This window comes from Aulonocara stuartgranti (assembly GCF_965226115.1).
Source record: "Aulonocara stuartgranti genome assembly, chromosome: 14".
NCBI lineage: Eukaryota > Metazoa > Chordata > Actinopteri > Cichliformes > Cichlidae > Aulonocara > Aulonocara stuartgranti.
This window is the reverse complement of record NC_138950.1, coordinates 22,092,613-22,119,851: the sequence shown is the minus strand read 5'-3', so window position 1 is coordinate 22,119,851 and position 27,239 is coordinate 22,092,613. Positions and strand designations below refer to the sequence as shown.

Below are 27,239 nucleotides of genomic sequence, written 5' to 3'. Positions count from 1 at the left end.
CAGTGGGGCAGAGGAAGAATTATGGAAGGAGCAGTTAATGGGGAGAACTGTAGATTTTGGCCAGTTAATTGAATAATCTGAAACTCTTGAAAACCAGTTTATTAAAGTAATTACCTCAGAGAGGTTGGTTTGTGTGTTTTGCAGAAAAAGCAACACATCATCCGCATAGAGACTGATTTTATGTTCTATGTTCTTACATTTTATGCCCTTAATTGTTGTAGCCTGTCTAAATGCTGCTGCTAGAGGTTCGATAAAAATTGCAAAAAGTGAGGGGGAGAGTGGGCATCCCTGTCTGGTGCCCCTCAGGAGATAGAAGCTGGAGGATGTCTGGTCATTTGTTCTGATACGAGCCGTTGGGGAATTGTATAATATTCTTATCCAGTTTATGAAAGAGTTTCCAAAACCAAATTTGTGTAAAGTTGCGAATAAAAATTTCCAATTAACTCTGTCAAATGCTTTTTCTGCATCTAGAGATAATATTATGGCTTCGATGTTTTTATCGTATGAGTAGTCTATTAAATTAAGTAATCTACGAGTGTTTGTTGAGGAGTGCCGACCCTTTATGAAACCAGTTTGGTCAGGATGAATTAAGAGGGGGGTCATTTTCTCTAATCTCTTTGAGAGAGCTTTGCAGATTATTTTAAGGTCTACATTTAAAAGAGAAATTGGACGATAGCTTGAGGGAAATAAAGGGTCTTTGCCTGGTTTTAGCAGGAGACTAATGTTGGCAGAATTCATATTTGGTGGTAGTCTGCCATTTTCCTCGATTTCCTGCAACATGCTGTGGAATACTGGTGCCAAAATTGTCCAGAATTCTTTGTAGAATTCTGCAGGGAAGCCGTCTGGACCTGGAGCCTTATTATTGGGCATACTTATCAGGGCTTCCTGGAGTTCACTTGGCGTCAGTGGCGAATCCAATTCCATTGCTTGACTGTCTAGTAATTTTGGAAGAGTTACGTTGTCAAGAAACAGATCAATTTCATTTTTAGATGGGTTTATTTGTGGTGAGTATAAAGTTTCATAGAAATCCCTAAAAATGTTGTTTATTCTTCCAGGATCATATATTGTGTTCCCCGATAAATCTTTAGCAGCACATATAGTTGTTTTTTCTTTATTTATTTTTAGCTGGTTAGCTAGAAATCGACCTGATTTGTTACTGTGTTCAAAATTCTGCAAGCGAAGTCTTTGTATAAGGAATTGTGTTTTTTTATTAATAATTTCATTTAATTCTAGTTTTGTTTTGCATATTTTGTTCAATGTTTCCTGATCTTGGTCGCACGCGTAGGCTTCTTCTAGTGATTTGATGTTTTTTTCTAATTCCTGAATATTTTTGTTTTCTTCTTTCTTTTTGTGTGATGAGAAAGAAATTATTTTACCTCTCATCACAGCTTTCCCTGCTTCCCATAGAACAGAAGCAGATATTCCGGGAGTGTCATTAAAGTCTAAATATGAAGTCCATTCCTTTTTAAAGTATTTAATAAAGTCTTCATCTTTAAGTAGTGATATATTAAATCTCCAGTTTTTACTTGGCGTAGTATTATTCTTGTGCATTAGTGTTAAAGATACAGGAGCATGATCGCTGACAGCTATAGGATGAATCTCAGTGTCTGAAATGTCACACAGCAGTGAGCTGCTGACCAAAAAATAATCCAGACGAGAGTAAGAGTGATGAACATGCGAGAAAAAAGTATATTCCTTACTGGTGGGGTGAAGAGAGCGCCATGCATCGCAAAGACCAAAGTCGTTCATATACTGTTTGATTATATTTGTGGACTGCCAATTACGCTGAGTTCCTGTTGTGTTGAGCCTATCCATTTCTTCATTTAGTCCAAGGTTGAGGTCACCGCCAAGAATGAGTGTGCAATCAAGGTGTTCAGAGAGTGCACTAAAAAAACCGTGGAAGAATGAGGGTTCATCAACATTTGGACCATATATACTAACAATACATAGTTTTTTGTTCAATATTGATAGTTTAATAATTAGAAATCTACCCTCTGGATCTATAACTGTATCGAGTACTGTAAAATTAACATTTTTATGTATTAAAATTGCTACTCCCCGTTGTCTAGAATTATAACCGGCTGCAAACGCGTTAGGAAACTCAGGTGTTTTAAGTTCGTTTAAACCTGTGACAGGTTTGTGAGTTTCTTGTAATAAAACAACATCTGCCTGTAGTTTTTTAAGCTGGTTAAATATTTTTAACCTCTTTCCTCTGGTGCCAGCTCCATTTACATTCCATGTGACAAACCTCAGCATGCCCTTAATTGTGCGTGTATGTTTAATGATGTATGCTGGGTGTTTCGTTTAGACAGGTGGAGAGAATATGGAAACATCCCTTGTTTGTAAATAGAAAGAGAAAAAGAAGTGTGGTGAGAGACTCCATAAGTCTGACTATGTGTGTGAATATTCACTAATATGAACAAGCGTGGCTTGCTTATGTGTCCTGCAAGTCTGTGCGTGCTGTGAGGCTGTTGTGAATGTGCTGCCGTTGAGCTGATGTGTTTGCGTGATCGTGTTGTGAAAATATGGAGAAATAGAGGGTGTTGTTTGTAGGTGAGTGGGGAAGTAGGTGATCACAGCAGTGAAAGACAAGAGAAAGAAAGAAACCACATGAACTGTGAGCGACAACAAAAAAAAGGAAACGAAACGGAAACATTCCAATTAAAGCAATGACGGAGGGTGACGGTATTATATCTGCTATGACATCCTACTGATATTACTAGGTTAAACACATTTTAAAGGAGAAAGTGTGAATGAATAAGAAAAGAGTGTAGCGGGTTCTTATCTGGAGTGCAGTCAGTATAACCACGGTGTGGTGCCGGGGTCGCGGTACAGCTGTCCGTCCACGTAGAGCCGGTCCACAGCGATGACAGCACGGGAGCCTTTCTGGATAAAGCTACGTCGAACTGGGAACAGGACCTTGCGTCGTTCCAGGATCTCTTTGGGGAACTGGTCGTTCACGCTGAAGTCCGTTCCTTTCAGCTCTCTGCCGCGACTCTTCACCTGTTCCTTTTGTTTGAATTGGCTGAATTTGGCCACAATAGGCCGTGGTCTCCCGGTCCGCGACCTCACGCCCCCCAAGCGATGTACTCTATCGAAGTCGATGTTCTTTACGGTGTCCTCCGGCAGCTTCAGGTGGATTTTAATGAAGCTTTTCACCGTTGCCTCTGCGTCCTCTCCGGCAGTTTCTGGAATACCAGAAAACACAAGATTATCTCTCATGCTACGGGCTTGTAAATCGATAACGGACTCTTTTATTTTTTTATTTTCAATGTTTAGCTGGGTCACGTTATCGGTGAGAGATTTAACCGACTCCCGTAGCGTGGCATTTTCAGCGGCAAGCGTTTCCACCTGCCGCTGGCTGAATTCCAGGGATTCTCTCAGAGATTTAAATTCCCGGTGTAAGATCTCCACCAGGGACAGCCTCGCATCGAAACTGGACAATCGCTTGTCGATGGACTCCAGGATTTCTGCGATGTCTTTGCCGGCAGGCGATGTTGTACCGGGGGAGTCTGCCTGGCGACTTCTCTTCGATGACGGCGTCTCGATTTTGGCCGGGGAAGATGCACTCTGGGCCTTATGCATTACTAAATCTTGAAAACAGCGGTCGATGTAATCTTGGAGAGCGTCTAAACTCTCCCCGTTGTCCTCCAGGGTGTTAGAGATGATAAAACAGATGTTGTTAGTTATATGACAATTGATTAGTATATTTGGAAAATATTTGGAAATACTGAAGCTTGGAAAACCTTTGTTAAACTCTATGCTACCATTTGCTTTTTCTCCGCCAAAATCTCCGGCGTCTGACGTCACCTACAACATCACTTCCGTCACTTACCCTCCTCCTCCTGTAATTAAGTTTTAATGAAAACGTGTGTGCTGAAAGTTGCACCCATGATAAAATTCTACTACAACACCAACTTATGTATAGCATAATACCTATAATCAATTCAGAGGGACATACAGTACAGTACATTCATGTTGTAGTAGTGATCTTGTGAATGTTTGGTAAAAAGCAGGTGCTCATGAATATTCAATAAGAGGGGAAATTGTCCAAATGTGTGCTGCTTTTCAGCCTAAAAAACATCCACATGTATGTATTTGTAGTTAACGTATACGGGATGAAAATATGTTTCCATGTATACTGCCACTGGTGTGAGTACTCGTGTTTTCTTCTGTCGACGTTTCAGCTATTCAAACCGTGTCATAGGTTTGATAAACCCTCTTCTCTTCAAGCATCTTGTCTTTCATTAGTATGCATGGTTGGGTTCACCATTGGTTCACAGAATGAATGAATGCAGTAAACTGTAAGAGCTGTCTTTGTGCCAGCAACATTGCAGTCATTTTGATTTCTCAAGGTTATTTTTCTCTGATATGCATCCAAGAAATGCCACTGTGTTGTGACAGCCAACAATGAACTACCACAATCTGTCATGACACCTGTTTGCACTTTTTTGGTGATTTCGTTTTATATATAAATATATGGTGGTTTCATCATCAAATAAGGTCCAGACTCAGTTTGTTAACATGTTGACTTCAGTTGATACAGCATTTCTTCAATACAATACAGGCCATCTTTGACTTAACAATAACATTTCTAAAAATGTTTTTATATACTTTTGAATGTTTTAAGATTAATAACTTACAACTCCCCCTTTAGCAGACTACAGTAAATTGTCTGTGCTTTCACTGGTACTACCGGTGTTAAGACCTATTAAAATATATATATATATATATATTGCTAAATGCACTTAAATGCTAAACTGAAAAGAAACAGAAGATAAAACAAATAGAAGAAACTACTAGTATGTCTACAAAAATTCAGATAATAGATTTTTTTAAACTGGTTCTCAACACATTTAGGCATTACACCATCTTCATCTTTGAGAGGACATTTGTACCATCACATGCTCGGACTCCCGGTGATACTTACATGTGGATGTTTTGCCCCAACAGTCATAAACACTTTCCAGATTGCAGTTTATCTATGTGCTGCAGTGTTGGATGTGGGTACTGTTAGGCGGTTGAGAGTGTTGAGGGAGAGCAAGGTTGTGCTTTTTTCATTGATCCGGATTCCACTGCAAATCCCCCTTTAAAGGAGTGGGTTGGTCATAAGGCAAACCTTTTTAAATTTCTAAATTACTGCCTGGAAGGAGCTATCAGACGTGATGATACCACAGTAATAGTTTTTACCTCTCGACATCATGAAGAAATATTAGACCAGGTAATAATCTGTAATTCTGATGACATAATCAAAATCATTAAATTTCTCTTTGCTTGGGGTTTTAATAATACATTCAAATCATGAAGAGAGGTCTGTATGGCCAAGAAAGGTTGATTACACTGAGTTCCAGCTGAATATTAACACATTCAGGTCGACAGTGTCAGTGCCGTGTACGTGAAAGGTTGTTTAAACATGCAGGCCTGCTTGTGTTCATACATCATAATAGTTTAATTGCTGGTAACTTATATTTCCTCTGCTCAGCTCAAACTTACACATACAAACAATTTAGTTCAGTTCAATCAAGGTTTATTTATACAGCCTTAAATCACAACAACAATCACCTCAATGTGCTTTAGCCTGCACTAAAGACCCTACAGTAACACACATACACAAACACACAGACGCAAACCCAATTTGTAGTGCAGGCTTTTCTTAAACATACAGGCAATGACAGTAGTGTTAATAAATATTCAACTGCCGTGCACAAATGAAATACAGCCATGCACACACACACACGCATGTACACATTCAATGAGCTCACAAGTCGTAATCAGCTGCCATAAAAACCTTGGTGTAAACCCCTGCCTCCCCCTTAAATCCCAATAATTTCACTGAGGCCAATTCTCAGCAGGCTCTTTCAGCACACTGACATACCTTCAATCACACAGAGAGACACACACAAGCACTGTTGTATTCCATGTTTTAGATTACGCCTTAGGTTATTATAGTGAATGTGAGGGGTGGAGATGGTCAGATGCCTAGTTTGTCTGCTGATCAATTGAAGCCAATGACCTATTGAAGACAACATCATGGAGCTTACACCTTGTAAAAAACATGTATCTCCCTTCATGAGATACCAAACATACTGTTGATTTCAAATACAACTAAGATGCAAAATGTATCTCCTTTTTCCTTCTTTGACTTTCAAGAATCCTACTTCTCTTCCCTTATGTTTTGATGTACCTACGACCCAAGCACCTACTTATAAGCTCCAGAGAGCTATTTTCTCATTCCTCATTATAGTTCACCAACTTCTTATGTAACATATTTGTGGGGAGTGATGAGCAGCTTATATCCTGTATGCAAAAGTATAACTACAGAAATCCTTATTCAAAAACAAAAGCCTAAAAGATTTGTAAAGCAAACAGATCTTAATCCTACAGAGGGATGTGGTGGAATGTGTGATTTACATCATGGATCTGCAGCAACTATGTATTGTTATCATGTCAAAATGGATCAAAATCACTAAGGAATGTTTCCAACACCTTGTGAAGTCTCCACAATGAATTAAGGCAGTTCTGAAAGCAAAAGTGGGCATAACCCATTACTAGCTAATCAAGTGACAGATGATAAGTGTGCATTAAAGAACATTTTTGTAGACTGTGTAGCTTTTTGGAAAATAATTTCGATTTTCATGTCAAGAATGCGAGGCAAATTGGTAGTTTCCAATGCTTCCAGTTTTGTTCATTCGTCTCTTTTCTATTAGAAAATAAGGTTTCATTAAATTCTTAATGCAATTGTCCATCCATCCATTTTTAGGTTCTTATCTGAGTCTGGTTCCCTGATGTATATATAAGTCAACAAAGAGATATAACCCCTTGAACATATCTTGGGTCTGCCCCATGATTTTCTCCCACCAGGACATGGCTAGCAGGTGCCTAGGAGTAATCCTAATCAGATGTCTAAGACACCTCATCTGGCTCCTTTCAAACTGGAGGAATAGTAACTTTATTTTGATTTGTTTCTGTAATCTTATTCTTTCAATCACTACCCAGAGTCCTTGTGCCCATAAATGAGGGCAGGAATGTAGACTGACTGGTAAATCAACAGCTTTGCTACATCCTTGAATATCCCTGAGAGAATAAAGAGCTGGTCCAGTTTTCCACAACTAGGATGAAAATACCATTTTTCCTCCTGATTCAGCTAGCAGACCAATCGTCCTTCCCAGCACTCTGGCATAGACCTTTCAAGGGAGGCTCCAGCGTATGATCCCTCTGAAGCTGGAAGAAGCTCACTGGTCCCCCTTCTTGAAAAGGGAACCACCATCCCAATCTGTCTGACTTCCAGGCAGTGTGGCAGAGGTGTGTCATCCAAGAGCTTTGAAAACCTCACAATGAATCTCATCCACCCCAGGATCCTGGCTACCAAGGAGCTGTTTAGCTACCTCAGTGATCTTGCCTCAAGTGCTAGGCAATCTACTCCATTCCTCTAAAGAAAGCATGTCAGTGGGATTCAAGTGAACCTTAACATATTCCTTTAATACGTTAAGGTTAGAAGTTAGAAGCACCGCAGCCATGGTGTGTAGTGTGGACAGCTAGACCCTAACCCATCTTGAGTTTCATAACAGTTTGCCAGAACCACTTCAAGGTCCACCAAAAGTCTTGTCACTAAGCTCTTCCCACACCTAGGGTTTTGCTTTGGTTGTTTCTAGCGTGAACCTCATCTTTTCCAATTGCCTATCAGCTGCTTCTGTAGTCCTACATGCCATTCAAGCTCAACATGACTTCTGCAGCTTGACAGCTCCCTTCACCTCTTGTGTTCACTATCTGATTTATACAATATTACATACATATTAAAACATTAGATATGCTGTAACTGTCATTATATTCAAATTATGTTTTCTCATAGAACAAAGAATTTTGTGATTTTTACATTAACTGATGACATGGTCATATTTAGAAGTCTTAACTAATCATTCATTTTGACACAATAAGCTAATGTTGCAGAATAACATATTTGACATGGGTGCAAATGTTGCCATTGATGTGACAGATGATGTTAAAACATTATAGTTCAGTGAAAAAAAAATGTTTTTTTTATTTGTAATTAAATCCTTAAAAAAGTTAAAAAGAGCAGCGAGAGCAGCCAGATGTAGATGAAGAACATGACATGGGTAGACCATCATTCTAGCATGGAGGAAGAGAGGGAGGCAGAGGTTTGTGACCACTACATTAGCCTCTGTGCTTGTCTCCCTCCAGCACCATTAGCATATCATTAGAAAACATCTGAACTCACAGATGTTGGACGCTTAGCCTGGCAGGTTTGCTGGGAAACCAACACACACAAACACATGCACACACAGGCTCACTGCAAAGCTAATGTGTTCTCTTGGTGAACACACCACATCGAGACACACAATGAACGCCCAGATGTTTTTTGCTGGCTGATGGCAGGATGAGAGAAAAGGAGAAAGGACATGGTGCAGATCTGACTTAGGCTATGTTCACACTGCAGCTCTTAATGCTCAATTCCGATTTTTTGATCAAATCCGATTTTTTTGTCTGCTCGTTCACACTACAAATAAAATGCGACAGCAAACGCGCTCTAGTGTGAACGCTCAAAGCGGCCCGCATGCGCAAAAGAAGATGTCACACACAACGCGTTCTGTTTAGACCCAGAGCAACAGTATTGTTTGACTGATGGCCCTTAATATAAAGACTTCGGACTTCACGTTTCCCAATTTTTGCTTTAAGTTATTTTGTTATTTACATAATAATGTAAATAACCTAATAATGATCCTTATTGCTGTTTAAGAGAGGAGCGGTGCTTCAAAGGATAGTTGCAGATTTCTGTCAGAATCTGCAGATTATACAGTACAAATAAAATGTTTACGTTGTCTTCCCAACAGTTTCACTAACATCTACACTGGATGGCCAGGAAGCGTTCGCGATGTCTTCTCGGGCGCTTCTCTGGCGCTGATAATTGGCTTCAGTGTGTCGGTGACGTAAAAGGCGGATTTAATGCGACTTGACCGTTCAAACAGCAGTCGCTTTCTAAAACATCGGATATGTATCGGATTCAGTACCACATACGAAAGTGACCCAGATCGGATTTGAAAATATCGGATTTGCGCCGTTCACACTGTCATAGCATGATCGGATATGGGTCGCATAGGGTCAAAAAAAATCGGATTTGATGCGCTTTCGCCTGCAGTGTGAACGTAGCCTTAGAGGCCAGATAGAGAGATGCAGAGAGAGATTTTATTTCCATCCATTCACTTAAAACTACAATACAAAATATTCCATATGTACATGTGCATCACTATCAATGCAAGCCAAAGTGACAATTCTCATAGCCCTACGGGTGCTCAAATGCACATGTATGTGTTTAGATCTCTATGTCTGTATGCACTGGTAAACTTCCATTGGCAGCACTGCACATTTATGTGTGTGTGCCTGAGCCTGAATGTTCAAATGGTCATATTATCAAAGCGGTTTAAAGCCATCTGCCAGCCTTTGGGGACAGTGCTGTCTGTGATCTGTCAAACAGTTTGCATTTAGTCTGCCTTGCCAGAAACCAGGCAGAGCATTTAGACAAGGTGTGTGAAGATCCAGGACCACTGCACAAGAGGGTAATCATTATCTGACAGGCACCCAGGGATGGCATTTAATGGTTTTGGCAACCGGCCCAGCTAAGTCATTTGCCTGCTGGCTCCAAACCATCTCCACAAGGATTCTTAAAAAGGGCAACTTAAGATACATGCAGACTTGAGTACAACAAATGCAGATTTTCTGAAGGCCCAAGGTACACAAGGTAATCTTAAAAACCAAATGAAACTATTTCAAATCCAATTTTGATAACATTAATTCCTTGCATGTAGTACTTTGGAAAAACAAGCAAAAGTACTGCAGATTGACCTTTCAGCACAAAAGGGAAGCAATTTACTTAATAAAAATAAGTAGAGGTGTGACAGTCCACATCGCAAGATCTTGCCGCGTTTGTGTTGCACAGCTAAATCGGGTAGTATTAAATGTGACTTTAAAGAATAATAATTGGATAACTACTATTGTCACAAAAAGGTGCGCAGAAAGAGCGAGATTGAGGTTGCAATAAATGTATCTTAATTTATAATCTGGTTAAAAAGTTTTCATTAAAAAAAAATCAAAGTCTTTCTACAAACGTATCTAATTTTTAGAAGAGCCCAGTGTGAAATTCAGATAAAGAGACTACTCTTAGTTTTAGCTGCAGCCTCTGGGTGACCTCAGCTCCCTCGCTATCAAGTGGTGTGTCCAACTGGCGAACACAGAAGGTGAAAACAAAGTAGCAGTTTCCTCTCATATCCTCCTGTTAATAAAGAGTTAATGTGATTTAACACCTTAATGCCTAGTGTATCATATTTAAAATGAATGAAATGAATTGAAAGAAGCATATATATTCCATATATAGCATATTTGAAAGCTGGATTATCTGTAGTTTTCCCACAAAGTATGTCCCTTATTCCTGGAGTGGTCTGTATTTTCCATTTCTCCCAGAGTCATTCTATTTCGTCCGTTTTTGAGAGAGGTGGGATTTTCAGTGACGGGTGTTACTACCTTTGCATGTGCTTCTGTTTGAATCTGAACTGTATTCTGCTTTAAATCTAAGATTAATATGGTTTCATGTACTTTCCCCTTCTTTCATGATAATTCCTCTCACGTCCAATACCCACATGTGAGCCAAATTAAGAGCAAGTGTTAGCCTCCACTTGTGCAAAGCTTGTACTTAATTGTACTATTTTTCAGTGTGTCATTTCTTGTTGTATTATTACCAAAATGTTACATGAGTTGTATTTCTATTTCATCCAAATACTGTAAGTACATTATATTTAATTTTACTGTTATATTTGGCTTCTGACTTTGACTTATTATTTTTAATTTTTCAAATAAAAGTTAAATCCATATATGCAAACTGTTTTATTTAGTTGCTGACAGAAAATACGAATGCATGCAGACCTACATACATAAATGCTTCGTCAGTAATAGTTTTATTAATAAAATGTTCCTCACTGGAGCCTCTGAACGACTCTCAGAATGTTCCTTTTGTGACGGTTGCATTTCATTCAAATCTCCCTTGCTGCTTTCCTTCAGGGGCTTTCTGCCTAAAAGGCTTCGTGATGGAGTGCTTTTTTAATAATAGTCAGTATTTTTTGTGTGTAGTTTAGTGAAGCTAGGAAATAAAGTACCTGATTAGGTTTAGGAATGGGTCATGGTCTGGATTAAAATACAACCTTTCAACAACCTGACCATGACTTAGACAATCCTCCTGGCAGAAAGCCTTAAAGGACCTCAACCACACCTAAACACATCCCATCACCCTGCTACATTGGGAAGCATTAGGACTTGAGTGCCACTTTATGAGTCTCTTCAATGAGCTCCTGTGTATTTATATTTAAGTCCCATGGACAGAACTCAATTTGATTAGAGGTTCCACAGAAACAAGTAGTGCCAAGGATACAGCAGTATGTTGCAACTATATCTGATAAACAAAGTGCTTGGTGAAGGACGTGAGAAACGTTATTTTAGTTGCAAGTTTTTCAGCATGTCTTCAAGACCTCTAATCCATATATGGCACAATATATTATAACGGCCACTTGATTTTGCCTCTTAGTGTACTCTGTCCACTGTGCTGGACTGTCTCAGGGTTGTCATTGCAAGTATGCTCCTATGTTTATGGATCTGGTGCTTAGGGCCCTTTCAAGTGCTGTCATGATTAGGGCCAATGTGCTACCTGTCTCTTTTTTAGCCAGTGATAGGATTTCTTCCTCTGTCTGGAGTGAATTGGTCTTCCGTGACATTTTCTTCTCCTCCTCCTAGTCATTTCCATCAGTCGTCTGCTGCCTTTGGCAGTTCTTGTAGCAGTTTGTCTCAGGGGGGCATTTCCCTGATGTATTCAAGGATGCTCCTTGTTTTATCCTGGATCATGGCTCTGACACTCACTTATCCATGTAGTCCTTCTTTTTGCTCTCCTCAAGCCTCAGCATGCTGGACCTTTGCTGGAACTGACGATTGTGGGGAGTTTTCATGTCTTGACATCAGTGACATCTGTCTCATCTCCACTGTTCAGCTGTGTATCAGATGACTGGTAGGACATTAATGGCTTATGAGTTATACACATCACTGTGCTGGCTTTTCAATACATAACTTGTGTGTGTGTGTATACACATCTGTATTATTTATGCACTAACTCTGCATTATTCATGTGTTTATGGTTAGTATTTAAACATTAGACAATATCACTCCTTCAAAAAAAGAACAAATACATAAATTGCAACCTGTTAAGATAATGATGAGCACAACACTGCTGGCTTAATCTCTGAATTACTAGCTTCCTCACAGTTGTAGCTGCCTCTAATTTAGCCTGACGTTAATTCTTGCCGGTAGTCATATTGATGCGGCACACTGCCACTCTGTCACTGAATCAAACCATAATAGCATTTATTTACAAGTCATGGTTTACTGGCACAGAGGGCTCTGATTTCACAGGTGTGGGAGAGACTGAGCACAGTCTGTAACCATAATCTGCATATTTCCTCAGTCATCGATGTGCTCTGCAAAGACCTTCAAATCTCTTCAGAGGTTTGTGTAACTACTCAATGTGTGGGCTGTCGCTCCAGCCTTGCGCAACTGCCGAACATGTTGCTTTAAGTCTTTCACACCTAAATTTTGATTTAAATTTGTATTGATCTGTTACTTTCACTGAGCACACTGACGTCTATCTTTCAATATGCATGCCAGTTTTTTGGGGGGGAAAAGCTGCATTTTATAGTAATGGGTGTAAAAATGACCAAGACCTATGTCTACATTATATCCCCACTGTCATCATTTAGGGCCATTACTAAGCATGCATTTTTTAACAGTCTGAAGTCACATGAGCTAAACAATAGCTGCTACGTGTTATAAATGCACTGGTCACCGGATGTCATTGATTTGCATTGATCGTCACTCTACTTAGAGTAATGCAGCTCCAACCTCGTGGTGTAATACAATCCATTGATGCATATCTACAAATGCTCCTTTTTTTGGTCTGTTTTCAACAAGGGGCAAGCTGGCTAAAGGGAAGCTGGGCCATAGGACACAATTTGACATGGTACTACAGGTCAAGTTGCAGGAAGGGAAGGGTTGGGGACAAGAATTAGATAAAAAGATAAAGTAGAGGGAAGACTACTGAGAGGTCTGATAGATTATGATATCAACATAATGAAGTGCTAACAGAAATAAGGGAGGGTTAAAAAGAGAGTGGGGAAGGAGGAATATGGTTATGTGAATATGGTTAAAAGGATGAGTCACAGAGACCATGGTTAAGGTAGAGGATGAAGCTGAAGAGCTGTAGGAAGTATGCGGAAGGTGGGGAAGGAGGAGGTGATGGGGAGGAGGAAGAGGACATTTAGACTGATGAGTCAGCACAAGAAAGAGAATGATGGATGAATAACCAGCACTCAAAGTGGAGGGGATGATGGTTATTTCTTGTAACCTTTTAAGCACGAGTGGTGACAAGTTGCTCAGTGGCTGCTGGAAACACAACTTACGATCTAACAGACAGACAGACAGACAGACAGACAGACAGACAGACAGACAGACAGACAGACAGACAGACAGACAGACAGACAGACAGATAGATAGATAGATAGATAGATAGATAGATAGATAGATAGATAGATAGATAGATAGATAGATAGATAGATAGATAGATAGATAGATAGATTGATTCTTTGTTATTAAATATTCCACAGTCAGCTGTTAGTGGTATTATAAAAAGTAAAAGTGATTGGGTGCAACTGCAACAGCATTATAAAGTGGTAGGCCACATAAAATCACAGAGCGGAGGCCAGTGGATGCTGAGGCGCATAGTGTCAATCGCTACAGACCGTCAAACTTCATGTGGCCTTCAGATTACCACAAAAGCAGTGCATAGAGAGCTTCATGGAATGAGCTTCCTTCGTCAAGTAGAGCATCTCTATGCTCACAACTTTGTAATAGCAGTTTGGACATGGCCCATTTCTGTTCCAGCATATCTGCAAACAGTGCACAAAGCAAGATCCATAAAGACATGGATGAGGGAGTTTGAGGGAGACATACCACGTATGGGATGAATTAGAGTAAAGATTGCTAGCCAGGCCTTCTTGTCCAACATCATTGTCTGACCTCACAAATGTGGTTGGAAGAACTCCTTCTGGAAGAATGCTCCCACACACTCTTAAACCGTCTGTCTGTTTGACAGAGTGTGTTAATGGTCCGTAATGATGACGAGAGAGCTGAGTGTAAAAGCGAAACTCTCCATTTACTGGTCGATCTATGTCCCTGCCCTCACCTATGGCCACGAACTATGGGTAGGGACCGAAAGAACGAGATCGCGGATACAAGCGGCGGAAATGAGCTTCCTCCAAAGGATAGCTGGCCTCTCCCTTAGAGACAGGGTGAGAAGTTCAGCCATCCGGGAGGGGCTCAGTAGAGCCGCTGCTCCTCCACATCGAAAGGAGCCAGCTGAGGTGGTTCGGGCATCTGATAAGGATGCCTCCTGGGCGCCTCCTGGGTGAGGTGTTCCAGGCATGTCCCACCGGGAGGAGGCCCCGGGGCAGACCCAGGACATGCTGGAGAGATTATATCTCCGGCTGGCCTGGGAACGCCTTGGTGTTCTCCCGGATAAGCTAGAAGAGGTGGCTGGGGAGAGGGAGGTCTGGGCTTCTCTGCTTAGGCTGCTGCCCCCGTGACCCAGCCCCAGATAAAGCTGAAGAAGATGGTTGGATGGATGGACACTCTTAAACCTTGAGTAAGGCCATCCCAGAAGAGCTGAAGCTGTTATAGCTGCAGAGGGTGGGCTGGCATCATATTAAACCCTATGGATTGATTATGGGATGTCACTCAAGTTCATATGCGTGTGAAAACAAACGAGTGAATACTTTTGGCGATATAGTGTATCTTACTATATTAGTTTACTGATGATAAATTAAATGCAGTAGAAGGTATTTAGTAACATGAAATATGGCAACAGTGATTAAAACTGGATTGCTTATTTAAACTTTCAGGAAACAGTCGAATGAAAAGTAAAAATTTCTTTTTCACTTTACACCCATTCTGGTTTGAGTCAGCTGAAAAAGCAAACACGAGAGTGTCATTTACTACAAGCCTATGGGACTCTTTGTTGATCGGTCGTTTTTACTGGGGTGGTATATTGACTGTGAACTTAGCAAATGACTTCAATCCAGCAGAGGAAGAGAATGCCTCAGAGGCAATGTATATATTGATGAATGGATTCAGAAATTGGTTACAGCTAGATATTGCAAGATATGAGGGAATGTGCAATCATTTTCTGCTGTAGCATTATCTGTATTGACTTGCTATGAGTAGAACAGAAGTATATAGACAGAACTAAAAACTCTCCTTTCTATATCGTCTTCATTTAGTTATTTTTTCTGTCTACTTTCCAGGCCGCGGAACAATATAATATATATATAATGCAACATGCTACCTTTTGAATGCTGGGAATTTGTATTTGTAAACGGTCCAAAAAGTATGTGACAGGTGACAAATGATCTCTTTGTCTATTGCTGTCCACCACAGGTCAGCCTAAAATAATCCTGTTATTGATCCCTGCAAAAACAAGCCACGTCTGAGAAGCTTTCAGAACAAGCAGACAGCCATTTATGTAGTTATAGGTATTTAAGTATGTAGTTCATCATTCTTGCTTTCTGTGCAATGAACATTTGTGCATAAAAAGCCACGGGGAAAGGAAAGGCACTTTCAAAAAAAAAAAAAAAGTTCTTGCCTGTAGCACACATACTGTGAAGTCTCACAAGATGAATTCTCTCAGGATCAGGATCTTGCAAATCTTGCAAAAGCCCAGCTGCCTTGCAAGCAATAATATTCACTTTAAGAAACTATTCATGTTATTATTTTTAAAGCATCCTCATGTTAATTTCATCCATCCATGCATGCCCAGACCTCCTTCTCCCCATCCACATCTTTCAAGCTCTTCCAGGCGGACACTGAAGCATTCTCAAGTGAGCAGATATACATAATCTTTCCAGCATATCCTCAGTCTACCCAGCAACTCTCTCCCAGTAGAACATGCCAGTGCTTATACACTCAACAGTGCACGCTGGAGGTCAACCTTCAGTGAAGCCAACAGAATCCCGACATCCTTTGCCTGCATCCAGAGCTTCTGTTCATAAAAGTTAAGAACATCATCAGTGATAAAAGGGCAGCACTGGCGAAGTTCATTATCCACTGGGTATGAGTCTGACTTTTGACTGGTAGTGCAAAACAAACTCTAATTGTGTTTGTACGGGGATGAAATAGCCATGGCAATGGGACCCTTACGCCTGAAGCACCCTGAAAGGAACATGGTCCAATACCTTTTCCAAGCTTCTCTCCCACTGCTGGCTTTAGGTTGGAGGCCTGATATCCCACAGGCCGGCTCCTCACTCTCATCAAATTTTCCTTGGTAGATCCCATCAGGGACAAGCAGCCTTTGACAACATAACTCCTTTGATCACACAGGCATGCAAACCCCTCCAACACAGTAAAGTGGTCATTCATGAAGAAACTTCTGCATGGTGCCTTGTGTAAACTTCACCCTGCAACAAACACTAGGTTATGCAAAGCGGAGCACTGAACTGTAGCTTTTACTGAATACTAGAAAATATATTTTTTATTAAAAATTAAAAACCTTTTATTTTGAATGTTTTATAACATTCACAATTGATAACATAAGCACTGATATTGTATCTCAGTCATGATCCATCTAATGCATTTTTGAGGCAACGGAAAAAACAAACCAAATTCAAAAAGTCAATAAATGTCATTTAGTTGCTGCATGTTTGACATTTTAAATATTTTTATGAACTGTTTTTGAAAAAAAAAATCATCTGGTAAAAAAAGGAGTTAAAGTGTTTTGTCACATATTCTTTGTAATTGCCGTACTTTTCTTTGGATACAGTACACTTCACATTTATTTCATCCTTGAGCTGCAACATCAGCTGGCCAGGCAATAATTTAATGATTTAATAATCAGTCGGTACATCAGTTTGATTCAGTGGCTGCTTTGTTTTGATTGTTCAATTTGCCTTACACACAAACAAAGCCACTGATACACACATCTCAGTCATATGGTGTTCTTGTGCCGTTGAAATGGGACCACCTGGAAGATGAAACCAGTGGAATCCAGATGTCGGTTATTATGGTGAACTTGTTCTTTTTGGGTATACTCAGGAATGCCAAGTTTCTGCCTCTCTAGAAGATGTTCAAATTACAATCTGAATATTTTTGTGTGAAGATTTTACCACAGTTTACATTGACTTATAAAATACATTTTTACATGTATATCGTAGAGTTAACAGTTATTAAACTGCTACCTGCTTTTGCCAGCTTTGCTTTCTGTATGACTAAACTTTTAAAAATTACTGTGGGGTTTTATTTATTGTCATCACTGTTTAAAATGACTATATCAGTAATGTGGAAAAGCTAAGTGGTTGTTTTTGAAGCCGCTGATGTCCAGAGTTGATTTCTAATGGCATTGCGTTGTTGCAGAAAGTGACTTGGCAAGTGACAGTGGTAAAAGCCATTATTACATTCAGTGAGCTTAAATTCAACGACCGGGACATTTACACTCCACAGTTTTAAATATGAGGTGGTTCTGTGCTCAAAATAAACCACAATAAATGTCCATTACCATGCAACAAATTATTGTACAGATGGCTTAGCCCTGGACTGAAAACTCTGAGAAAATATCTTCACTTTGGGTTCCCAACACCACATTCTGCTCACTCTGGCAAGTGACTTTTGTACAAAGCAGCACAATGGATCAGTGGATCTGTGGCTTTAGTCTGGACAGAGGCCATTCTGGCATGCATTTGTATTGTCTGCAACACAGTTAGAAAATGTTCACATAGATAGTCCACATATACATGATATGAAGAGTAAGCAGTGCTACTGAATTTCTGAGATCCTATGAGATCCTTTCCATTACAGCCACATTGCAATACTTGGTATAATTATATCTATGTATAAGTTTACATTAGACTTCACCAAAACAAGTGATTATCAAGTAGATTACTACAATTTGCATACCTGACTAAATTAAAATGTCAGAAAATGTATATATAAGTGTATCTTATGTGGCATACACAATAATGCCATCCGGCCAAGTAACAGTCACAGTAGGAGGTAGGTACTAATTAGCACACCTTTGTCCAGAGGGAAGTAACTCATCAGCATTATGTTCTGGTGTGATGATTGTTTTTAGCGATACCTGCAGATTGTTTGCTCTCAGCGGCACATGGTGTGAGAGCAGTGACGAGTCAGCCTGCCTGTAGCGCAGTTTGACTTCAGCACCATGGACAGATTTCGTCAGTGCGGTGGAGGAACTTGAGGCTTCAAACTGCTGGACACTGGTTTGCAGGACTCTGAATATACATGAACCCTCAGCGTGTAGCTTTTGAGCTTTTGAATATAAAATGCTTGCACATGATACTGCCCGATGGAGGTAAACAACCAGCCAAGATCAACGATGCCACCCTGTTTATCCAAGCACTCTAATAAGGCCAGGCTACAATAAGATGCAGAGTGTTTGCTTCTATGGAAAAACTCTAGCTTTAAATCAAATACAATCAACCGTTTGCATGCTGCTTCATCGCGGAAAGAGAGTCTTAATTGTAAGTGAATTAACATTCTCGGAAGGTAGAGATGTATAGTGGAAAATGTAAGAAAATGTTGAATTCGCATTTTTCCAGGCTGTTTGATTTAGTCGCATGTTCTTGCAACCGACCGGGAAAACCCTTCAAAGACGGGCAGAGTACATCTTTCACTGGGACAAGCCGTGAAGCAACCCTTTCGTTTTGCCATCTGGAAAAATGAAAGTGTGCTCTCCACCGTGTAACTACGCGATCCCAGACCGTCTGTCAGTTTTACCGACCTGCTACCGGCAGGCTAGATTAAACGACTCTGAATGGGATACGGCATTAACATAACGCACTCTAACACGGAGTACTCCGGGCTATGATTCCCTTTCCGCCGTTTTATTCCCTTATTCTAAGCTATTCCGACTATCTCATTATTTCAGACTTTTATGAGCCCGTGTCAAGGAATGGTCGCACCGTCTCTCTTGTATTTGCAGTTTTCCCCTCACTGGGCAGATGTTTGCGCTCACGGGGTCGTGACGTTGAAATAACGATGATTTTAGCTGAAACTCGGGACGCGAACGGCGTCCGGCAGTTAAAGAGAGCTTGAGGTTTCCCTCACAGGTTTGCACAGGTTGGACAAACATATTCCGCTCTAACAGCGGAGTGGAGCGCTGCGTGAGGATGGATTGGGTTCGTAATGTAATTAGTTATTCACCAGCGCGCGTTCTCTGACACTCTTTCTCACTTTGGACTTAAACCCCACCAACAACAACGCCACCCCCAAAAACCCAACAGTATATATGTTAAACGTCGCATTTTCAAATTAATCACTTTGATTTTCTGACTTTATGCCCCGCGCACCCCTTTTGTGAATCATTCATTGACAGATTAAACATGAGTTCTGTTGTTTTGTTTTTCTCTCCACTTTAACCCGTCCAGAATTTACCATTTGGGTTCAAGCAAACCTAAAGACGTCGGAGAAGGAGGGTGGAAGATGTAGAAGGAGATGGAGAAACAGTCCGTCTAACCCTGGGCGAGTGAGTGAGCGAGTGAGAGACAGAGCAGGGGCGGACGAGCTGAAGAGAGAGAGACTGGGCGCGCATGTCCAGTTCTTCCATGCAGGCTGTTCTCCCTGCTCGCCAATCATTCTACGAGTTTCCCCTCACTCTTTCTCTCTCCCTGTGTTCACATGTGCACCGGACCCACAGCTTTCTTCTGAGCGGACACTGCAGGGAAAGAACCGACCGAAACCACCATGGAATAGGAATACGACCCGGGAAACGGGGGAAAATAAAACCTCTCTTATCTTCTTCTCTCTTTTTTCCCCGTCTCTTTTTTTCTAGCGCCTTTTTCTGTCTTTTCGCATCTTCCCCATCTCCCTCGATGTCTCTCAACAGTTTCTGAAGGGATTGAATTAAAGAAAAATGAGGATTATAATTTTTTCTTGGCACTTTCTCGGGGTGTATTCCGCCCTTTGGGGGCTGGCGACAGGGGCTTTCCCCAGCTCAGTGCAGATAGGTGAGTTGGAGGATTACTGATTTTACGCACGGACACTCAGATCTGACACACTACGCGGAATTTTGGTGGATTTTTAGCGGACAGCAGTCACCATGAAAAAAAGGTGCACCAGGACCCAGCAAACCATAAGATTCTGTAAAACACGAGAAATCCACTTAAGAATGAAGGAACAGAAGAACATATAACTATAGGAACATTCCCTCTGTGGTGCATCTTTTCTTACTTTTATTATTATTTTTCTAATCCAAGATATTTTAGTGCTGGTTTGGTTGTGACTCATATGGTTTATAAATGCACACAAACGCTTTCACTCTGTCTGTCCTTCTAATGTATTTGCGTGTATTTTACACGCTGTTCGGGGCTCATGAATGTTTCAGCGAGCTTTGTTCCCTTCTAGTCTTCTTCAGTGTTTAGACACTGCAGTATTCTCTCTCTCTCTCTCTCTCTCTCACACACACACACACACACACACACACACACACACACACACACTCTTTCTCTCTCTCTCTCGCTGTCTGCCCTTTTCCAGTTACCCCGTGTCAGTGCGGGATGAGCCTGTATTTCAAGCCATCTAATAGATCTGAGATGAAGTTAACTGCATCTGAATCATGGGTTTACTCATATGAACCACCACACATGCTCAGAATCTCTTCCTCCCCTTCTTTGCTTCACGCACAAACATACACACATCCAGCCAGGCATGTGTGTGATAATGAATGCACTGCATCACTCCTTGTGGGGGGCAGCTGGGAGGTCCTATAATGAGATTCGCCTCCTTGACTCTGTCTCTCTACAGCTGCCAATAAACTTAATGCGCTAAATATTTCCTGATTTTATACACACAGGTACACGCATACACACATACACACATTTGCACTGATATTCAAGCATGGATGTGCACACATACACTGTCCACATACAGTTAGAGTAATGCACACCTGGTGTATTCTGCGCATTTGAGTAGTTACAAATGTCAAGCACGCATCTAAACATTCAACAACACATGCTCACAGTGAACATGCTTGCATACGTCTACATGCTGCATGAAGCATGCACGATCATGCTAAAGCACACACATGCAGTCTTTTCTTCCCTCCTTCTGGCCAGCCTCCTTAAAACACTCCAATATACATACATGATCATCCACTTGGCTCTCGGGCTGACTTGAGAAGTCATTTGCATATCTCTGCATTGCACACAAGTGTAATGCCATTGGATGCACAGACAATTTTTTTTTACATACGTGTGTTTGAAAAAGAGAGTGTGAGACAAAGAAGAATAAAGATGCGAATATGTAGAAAAAATTATTTGACAAACTACTGCAATGACGTCCTCATCTAGTTTCAGTACGTGTTAAGTGTGTTTGTATGTGTGTGCGTGTGTGTGTGTTCTCTCAGAGGATATTTTACCCTAAAACTAAAATATATTTTCATTTTTGAACACGCCACTTGGAATTTCTAATCATAAGCCATACAACAATTCAGTTTTGGATGAAATTGTAATGTTTGCACAAAATTATTTCTTGTGAAATTTGCGCAGTTCCCACACATGCTCCAGCTGTAAGGTCTTCTCTGTGTATGTGTACAGACGTGTGTCTTGATATTTGGAGATGATTTCTCTGGGCTTTGTAGAAGAAACACTAGAAATCAGAGTGAAGCTGATGTATTAAAGGGACACATGCAGCCACATGGATAAGTGACATGTTATGTAGTGATAATTGCTTTGTTCAATATGCTCTGCCTCCCATCTCCTCCCCTGTCATTCCTTTCTCAACCCCTCTTCTCCTCTCTCTCTCGCAAAGCAATGTCAAGGCTTCACAGTCTGCTCATGTAATCCAATTCAGTTGACTTGAGCCTGACTCGGTTGAAACTAATTCACGTTGGTTTTCCTCAAGTCGTAATGTTAGGCAGAATTAATTTATGTGATTATCTTAACGTCAATGTCAATCTTTATTTCAATAGAACAAAGCAACAAGGATGACCTAGTGCTTTACAAAACAAACAAGATAAAATCTTAGCTCAGTAAAATAAGCACAACAAAACAAAACATAAAAACAAATAAATACAATTAAATGTGACTAAAAACAAACCAAAAAAGACACCACAACATAAAAAAGACATTAATGGGACTCAAGAGTAACAGGAAGTCCAACTGAACTGGAATTAAACGGCAAAATAGAAAAAGGGAGTTTTAAGATGGGATTTAAAAGACTGTATAGACTGCAGTACAAATATCAAGTGGCAGGTTTTTCCACTAGAGGCTGCAACTGCAAAAGCCCGATCCCCTCTATGCTTAAATTAAGACCTCGGCTGCACTAAGAGCATCAGGAAAGATGATCTCCGTGCTCTTTTTGGGGTTATATAAGTTGAGCAGCTTGGTTAAACAGCTGTGTGCTATACCATTTAAAATTTGAGCAAATTTAAATAAAATGTTCAAATCAATCCAAAAAACGGACAGGTAAACGGACAGCGTGTAAATCTGTTAAAACTCCAATGATGCGCTCATGCCTTCTAATACCTGTTAAAATCGCAAGATTTGCAAGATAAATTGCAAGATCCTGATCCTGAGCACTTATAGCTAAACAACAAACCGCCTGGACTTATAGATGCCCTACAAGGGACTACTTGCCAGTAAGCGCTACAGGTGTGTTTTTTTAGTTATGACACTAAATAAATGATTTATCCAAGTACTTGCTAAGTATTTTAAAGATACAAGAAAGTGACTGACTGCGAGTTGCTTTCATACGTACAATTTTAATATGTACCTAACACAAGCCATGACTGTTAGCAGCACTGACTGCTCGATAGCTCTAAAAGCTCCTTTAGGTTGTGGCTTAATTTTATTGTCTTCTGACTGCCGAGTACATTTGTGATTGACGTTTAAAACAGTTTACAACACAACATTCCAGATGGTTCAGTCAAACAGACCATTTCGCTCACTGGTTTTCTCTCTTCTTTGGTGGTTGGAGGTTCATTGCTGCCATCCATCTGTTGGAGTGAATCAGGTGAAAAATCCATTTTTTTCAGTGTTTTAGCTGATATAATTTTGCTATGTTATGTTATCTTAACACAGCTTAGGCTGCTGATGTGTAGTTTACAAGGGGTTATTCTTTGCATATGAGGTGATATGAAAAAAAACTCTAAACATTTTCACATCACTCTTTGCAGTCCTGTGAAAAACTAAGTACACCCTTAATGTTTCCACAGGAATTAGGAAGGTAAGTAGATGCCAGATGCTGCCAGATATTTGATCACCTCATCATGAGCAAGTTTAAGCACCTCTAGAAAAAGAGACCTTTTGCCAGTTTATAATTTTGAAGCATTCGGGTACTACTTGGCAAAATACCACAAAGATTGGACCTCCCAGTGAATTTGCACCATGGTTAGACTGCGTAATGGAAAAGTTCATGAAAAGATTGAATAAGTATGTCCTGAATGGGTTTACTGCAGAAAGCCTCTTCAAAATAGAACATGGCAGCATTGCTTAGGTTTGCAAAGCTGAACCTGAACAAATGACAAGACTTTTTGAACAATGAGCTTGTTTTTCAGCCACAGTGGTCCTTAAATTCTGCTGTACACCAAAGTGTTCTAGAGTCAAATGGGAGGTCATCTGTTCGACAGCTAAACCTTAGCTAATATTGAGTCACGCAGCAGGACGATGACTATCCCAAGCATAGCAATAACCTACAACAGAACGGCTGAAAAAGAAAAGACTCAAGCTGTCAGCATGACACAGTCAAATTTCAGCGCTCACACTGACTGAAATGCTGAGATGAACATTAACAGAACTGTGCATGAACAAACCTCAATGAATTTTAGTAACGCAAAGAAGAGTTGGCCAAAATATCTCTATCATGATGTGAGAGTCTGATGAAGTTATAATAAAGTTGTTTTTGAAGTGAAGTTTTTGCTTCTAAAGGTGCTGAATCATGGGGTGTACTTAGTTTTTCACTAGACTGCAGTGAAAAACTTCATGTCTCCCTACGCTCCTCTTTTTAGTGGGTGGGTCACTCTCAGAGCTTTTCAAACATTGTCTCACCCACTTATTTAATTCATATTTTGTTCCATTTATATCTCACTGAAGGCAAATACCTAGCATATCTATAACATTTTTGATCTCTTCTGTTGATTTTAGAAGTTACTGGTGTTATATTACAGGTAGCATATTTTTTCAAGGTTAAAGAACAGAATCTTTTCCATTGAGAATGTATGGAAAAGATTACATGACCTTTAACAGCTTTTCCCCCATTTTTTTCTTTCTTTCCTTTCTAGTACAAGTAGTAACCTGTCAGTCCCATCTATCTCTCTAGTTCTTTTCCTACATATCTGTATAAGTTTTATCTTCTTGTTAATTTGGCCTTTTTTTCCTGTTTTATGCAATACAGCTACCTTTTCTGTTTCTTCCTACCTCTTCTTCTCATTCTCTTTCACTGAACTGCATGAGGGGAAGCTCTCATTTTTAAAAAAAAAAAAACAATGACTTTTAACGCTTGCTCTCTGTTACTCTGTGTTTTTTCATGGCATATTCTCCTCCTTTATTTGGCTGACCCTTTTTGATCTGTTTTCTTTTAAGTCCTCTCAGACTCATTATCTCTTTGATGGCTTTCCCGACAGCTTAGTCATTTCTCTTTTCTTCTCCTTTCCTCTCCATCTCTCTGTCTTTCTCAGATTTCATCAATGCAGTCTGCAGTGTGAGCCTCCATAAATGTGTTGGTATTCATGTTTGTGCGTGAGACAGAGAGCGAGAATGTGCTAAAAGACAAATTACCTTTTATAACAAAGCTAATGAAGATCTTGGCTATCTCCTCACTTCTCCCCTCCTCTGTTTTTCTCTGCCCTCCCCATTTATCTTTCGTTCCCCTCATTACTCTTCTACCTGTCACTCTCCGTCTTTCGCGACTTTTCCCACCCGACCCCTCTCCGCCTCACAATAACTCACTTCCTTTCTTTTGAATCATGTTTCTTACCTTCTTGGCCTCTCTTCTTCTCTCTTTGTCCCTCTTTCTAGGTGGATTGTTCATTAGGAATACTGATCAGGAGTATACAGCTTTTCGACTAGCTATCTTCCTTCACAACACCAGCCCTAATGCTACGGAAGCTCCCTTTAACCTGGTTCCACATGTGGACAACATAGAGACTGCCAACAGCTTTGCAGTCACCAATGCATGTAAGTACTTAACTATGTAGCTGGTTAAACAACAAATGCGTACAGTATGCCTCTCTCTCCATGCCTTTTGCTCCCTTTAGCTAATCTGTCATTACCATTTTAGATAAATATTTGTTTTATTTTCTACCTGAAGTTGTTCAAAGGATCAAACTGTAACCGTATTTTAAACGCACAGTATCATATCTTGCTTCGAGCGGTCTTTTTCTTCAAATTGATGTTTTAAAGTGCTGATTTTAGACACTGTACAAGACAATGAAACAGTGATAAATGCTAAAGTCGTTGCTGTGTGGCATTTTGAAGCACTGTCAAGTGGTTAATTCTGTTGGCAGTTGTTACCCAGACTGATTTATTTCATTCTCTTCTATTCACATCATCACTCCCATCTGTAAAAGGATAACATAACCCATCACAAAATATTGCAGGCTGTTACAAGTATAAAATTAGTCTGGGAACTGTTGCAGACAGTGTTTAATATGGGTCCTTTGTGTTCAGAACAGAGGGGAACAGTTGGTGCTTGTGTCCTCTCTGATCTTTTGAAAGATGACAGCTAATCTTTCACCATCCCTGTCTGTTCATGAGGGGATGACATCTAATCCTTCAAACTCCCTGTCGACCTGGAAGCCTACGAGAGAGATTTTACGATGTTTGCGCTCGCAAGGTAGTGTTAACAAGGCTATATGGGCAGCTGGTTGGCGATATGTCAGAACTGCTGCACATGCTGCAGGTTTCTCTGGGTTTTTCATAGAGGAGCCCCAACTGTGGAATACCGATTTTTGCCAGAAGCTATTTTCTTTCCAAGAATTGTAAGTGACAACATATGGACACAAAATTTAATTCCACTCAATGCAATATAATATTTGCATAATGAAAGCATTTAAGTGACAGTATAAATAAAGTGCTCTGCCATTGGAAAGAGATACCAAAAATGAGCTTTTGAGTTTACCTGACCAATCTTACCTTACCAAACAAAATAAGATGGAACAGATTTATTTAAAAAAAAATCACATGTCAGGTACTTACATCATTTTACAGTATGTTTAAAACTTCACTAGATTACAGGACATCCACCCTTTTCTCTTTTTCACTCAGCTCCATTATTTTTTTCTTAACTGCTTTGATCCTTTGCTCATACCGAGGCTGCTGGCTTGCGGCTCTAAGCTCTGGATAGCGTTAGCTTTAACACATTTTTCTTTGTTGGCTATTTTTATTTATTTATTTATTTTACATATTTGCACATCTACATGTGTAAGATCATCAAAAACATTTTAATATTACACAAAATTAAACAAAATAAAATGATAACTGGTTGCGCCACCCTTGGCAACAATGACTGCAAGCAAGTGTTTATGATAAATGGTAATGAGTCTTTCACATTGCTGGGGAGGAAATCTTTACAGAGAAATCCAGCCACTGATGATAACCTCTGTATGAGGTTTGGATTTAAGAAACTGGATTTAAGTCTGGACTTTGACTAGGCTACTTCAAAACCTTAATTTTCTTTGTGAGTCACTCAGAGGAGGACTTACCTTTCAGATCATTGTTGTACTGTGTAACCCAAGTCTGCTTGAGGGGGTTCCATTCATGGTTCCATCAATTACGACAAGTCGTCCACTTCCTGAAGCAGCAAAGGTCAAAAGTCAGTATTAAAGTATGGTCATCTTTGAAATCGCCAAGAGAAGAATGGTAAACTGATATTTCAGTGGCCATTTACCACCTTAGACAGTTTTTTAACCCATTTTTTCACCCATTCTTGATTGCTATCAAATGTGTTAGGTTTTTCCGCTTAAAACCCTTAACACGTTTGAGCAGCAATCAAGACTGGGTTGAATTTATACTAATCAACTAATGTTGTTTCCCACAAAGTTCAGAACTGTTTGTTATAACTGCTTCTTTAGTCTGATTTGTGTCACATCGCCAGTTTGACCAACAGTTTAGGGAATGTTAGATCAATGTGATTCT

The 27,239-nt window shown here is 40.1% G+C and overlaps 1 protein-coding gene across 2 annotated transcripts in view; it reads left to right on the top strand.

The window, feature by feature from the left end:
• The first annotated feature begins 18,820 nt into the window (after positions 1 to 18,820).
• The window catches only part of gria4a (glutamate receptor, ionotropic, AMPA 4a), a 122,248-nt gene continuing 113,829 nt past the window's right edge, over positions 18,821 to 27,239 (top strand). Inside the window, exons 1-4 of one of the 2 annotated variants that reach the window (XM_082501984.1) lie at positions 18,821 to 19,286; positions 19,536 to 19,629; positions 19,805 to 20,114; positions 25,122 to 25,280. In XM_082501984.1, coding sequence (XP_082358110.1) covers positions 20,021 to 20,114; positions 25,122 to 25,280 — 253 coding nt within the window. In that variant the 5' untranslated portion in view covers positions 18,821 to 19,286; positions 19,536 to 19,629; positions 19,805 to 20,020. Of the gene's footprint in view, positions 19,287 to 19,535; positions 19,630 to 19,804; positions 20,115 to 25,121; positions 25,281 to 27,239 lie in introns of those variants that run through there. The other variant, XR_014270651.1, reaches the window with a different exon arrangement.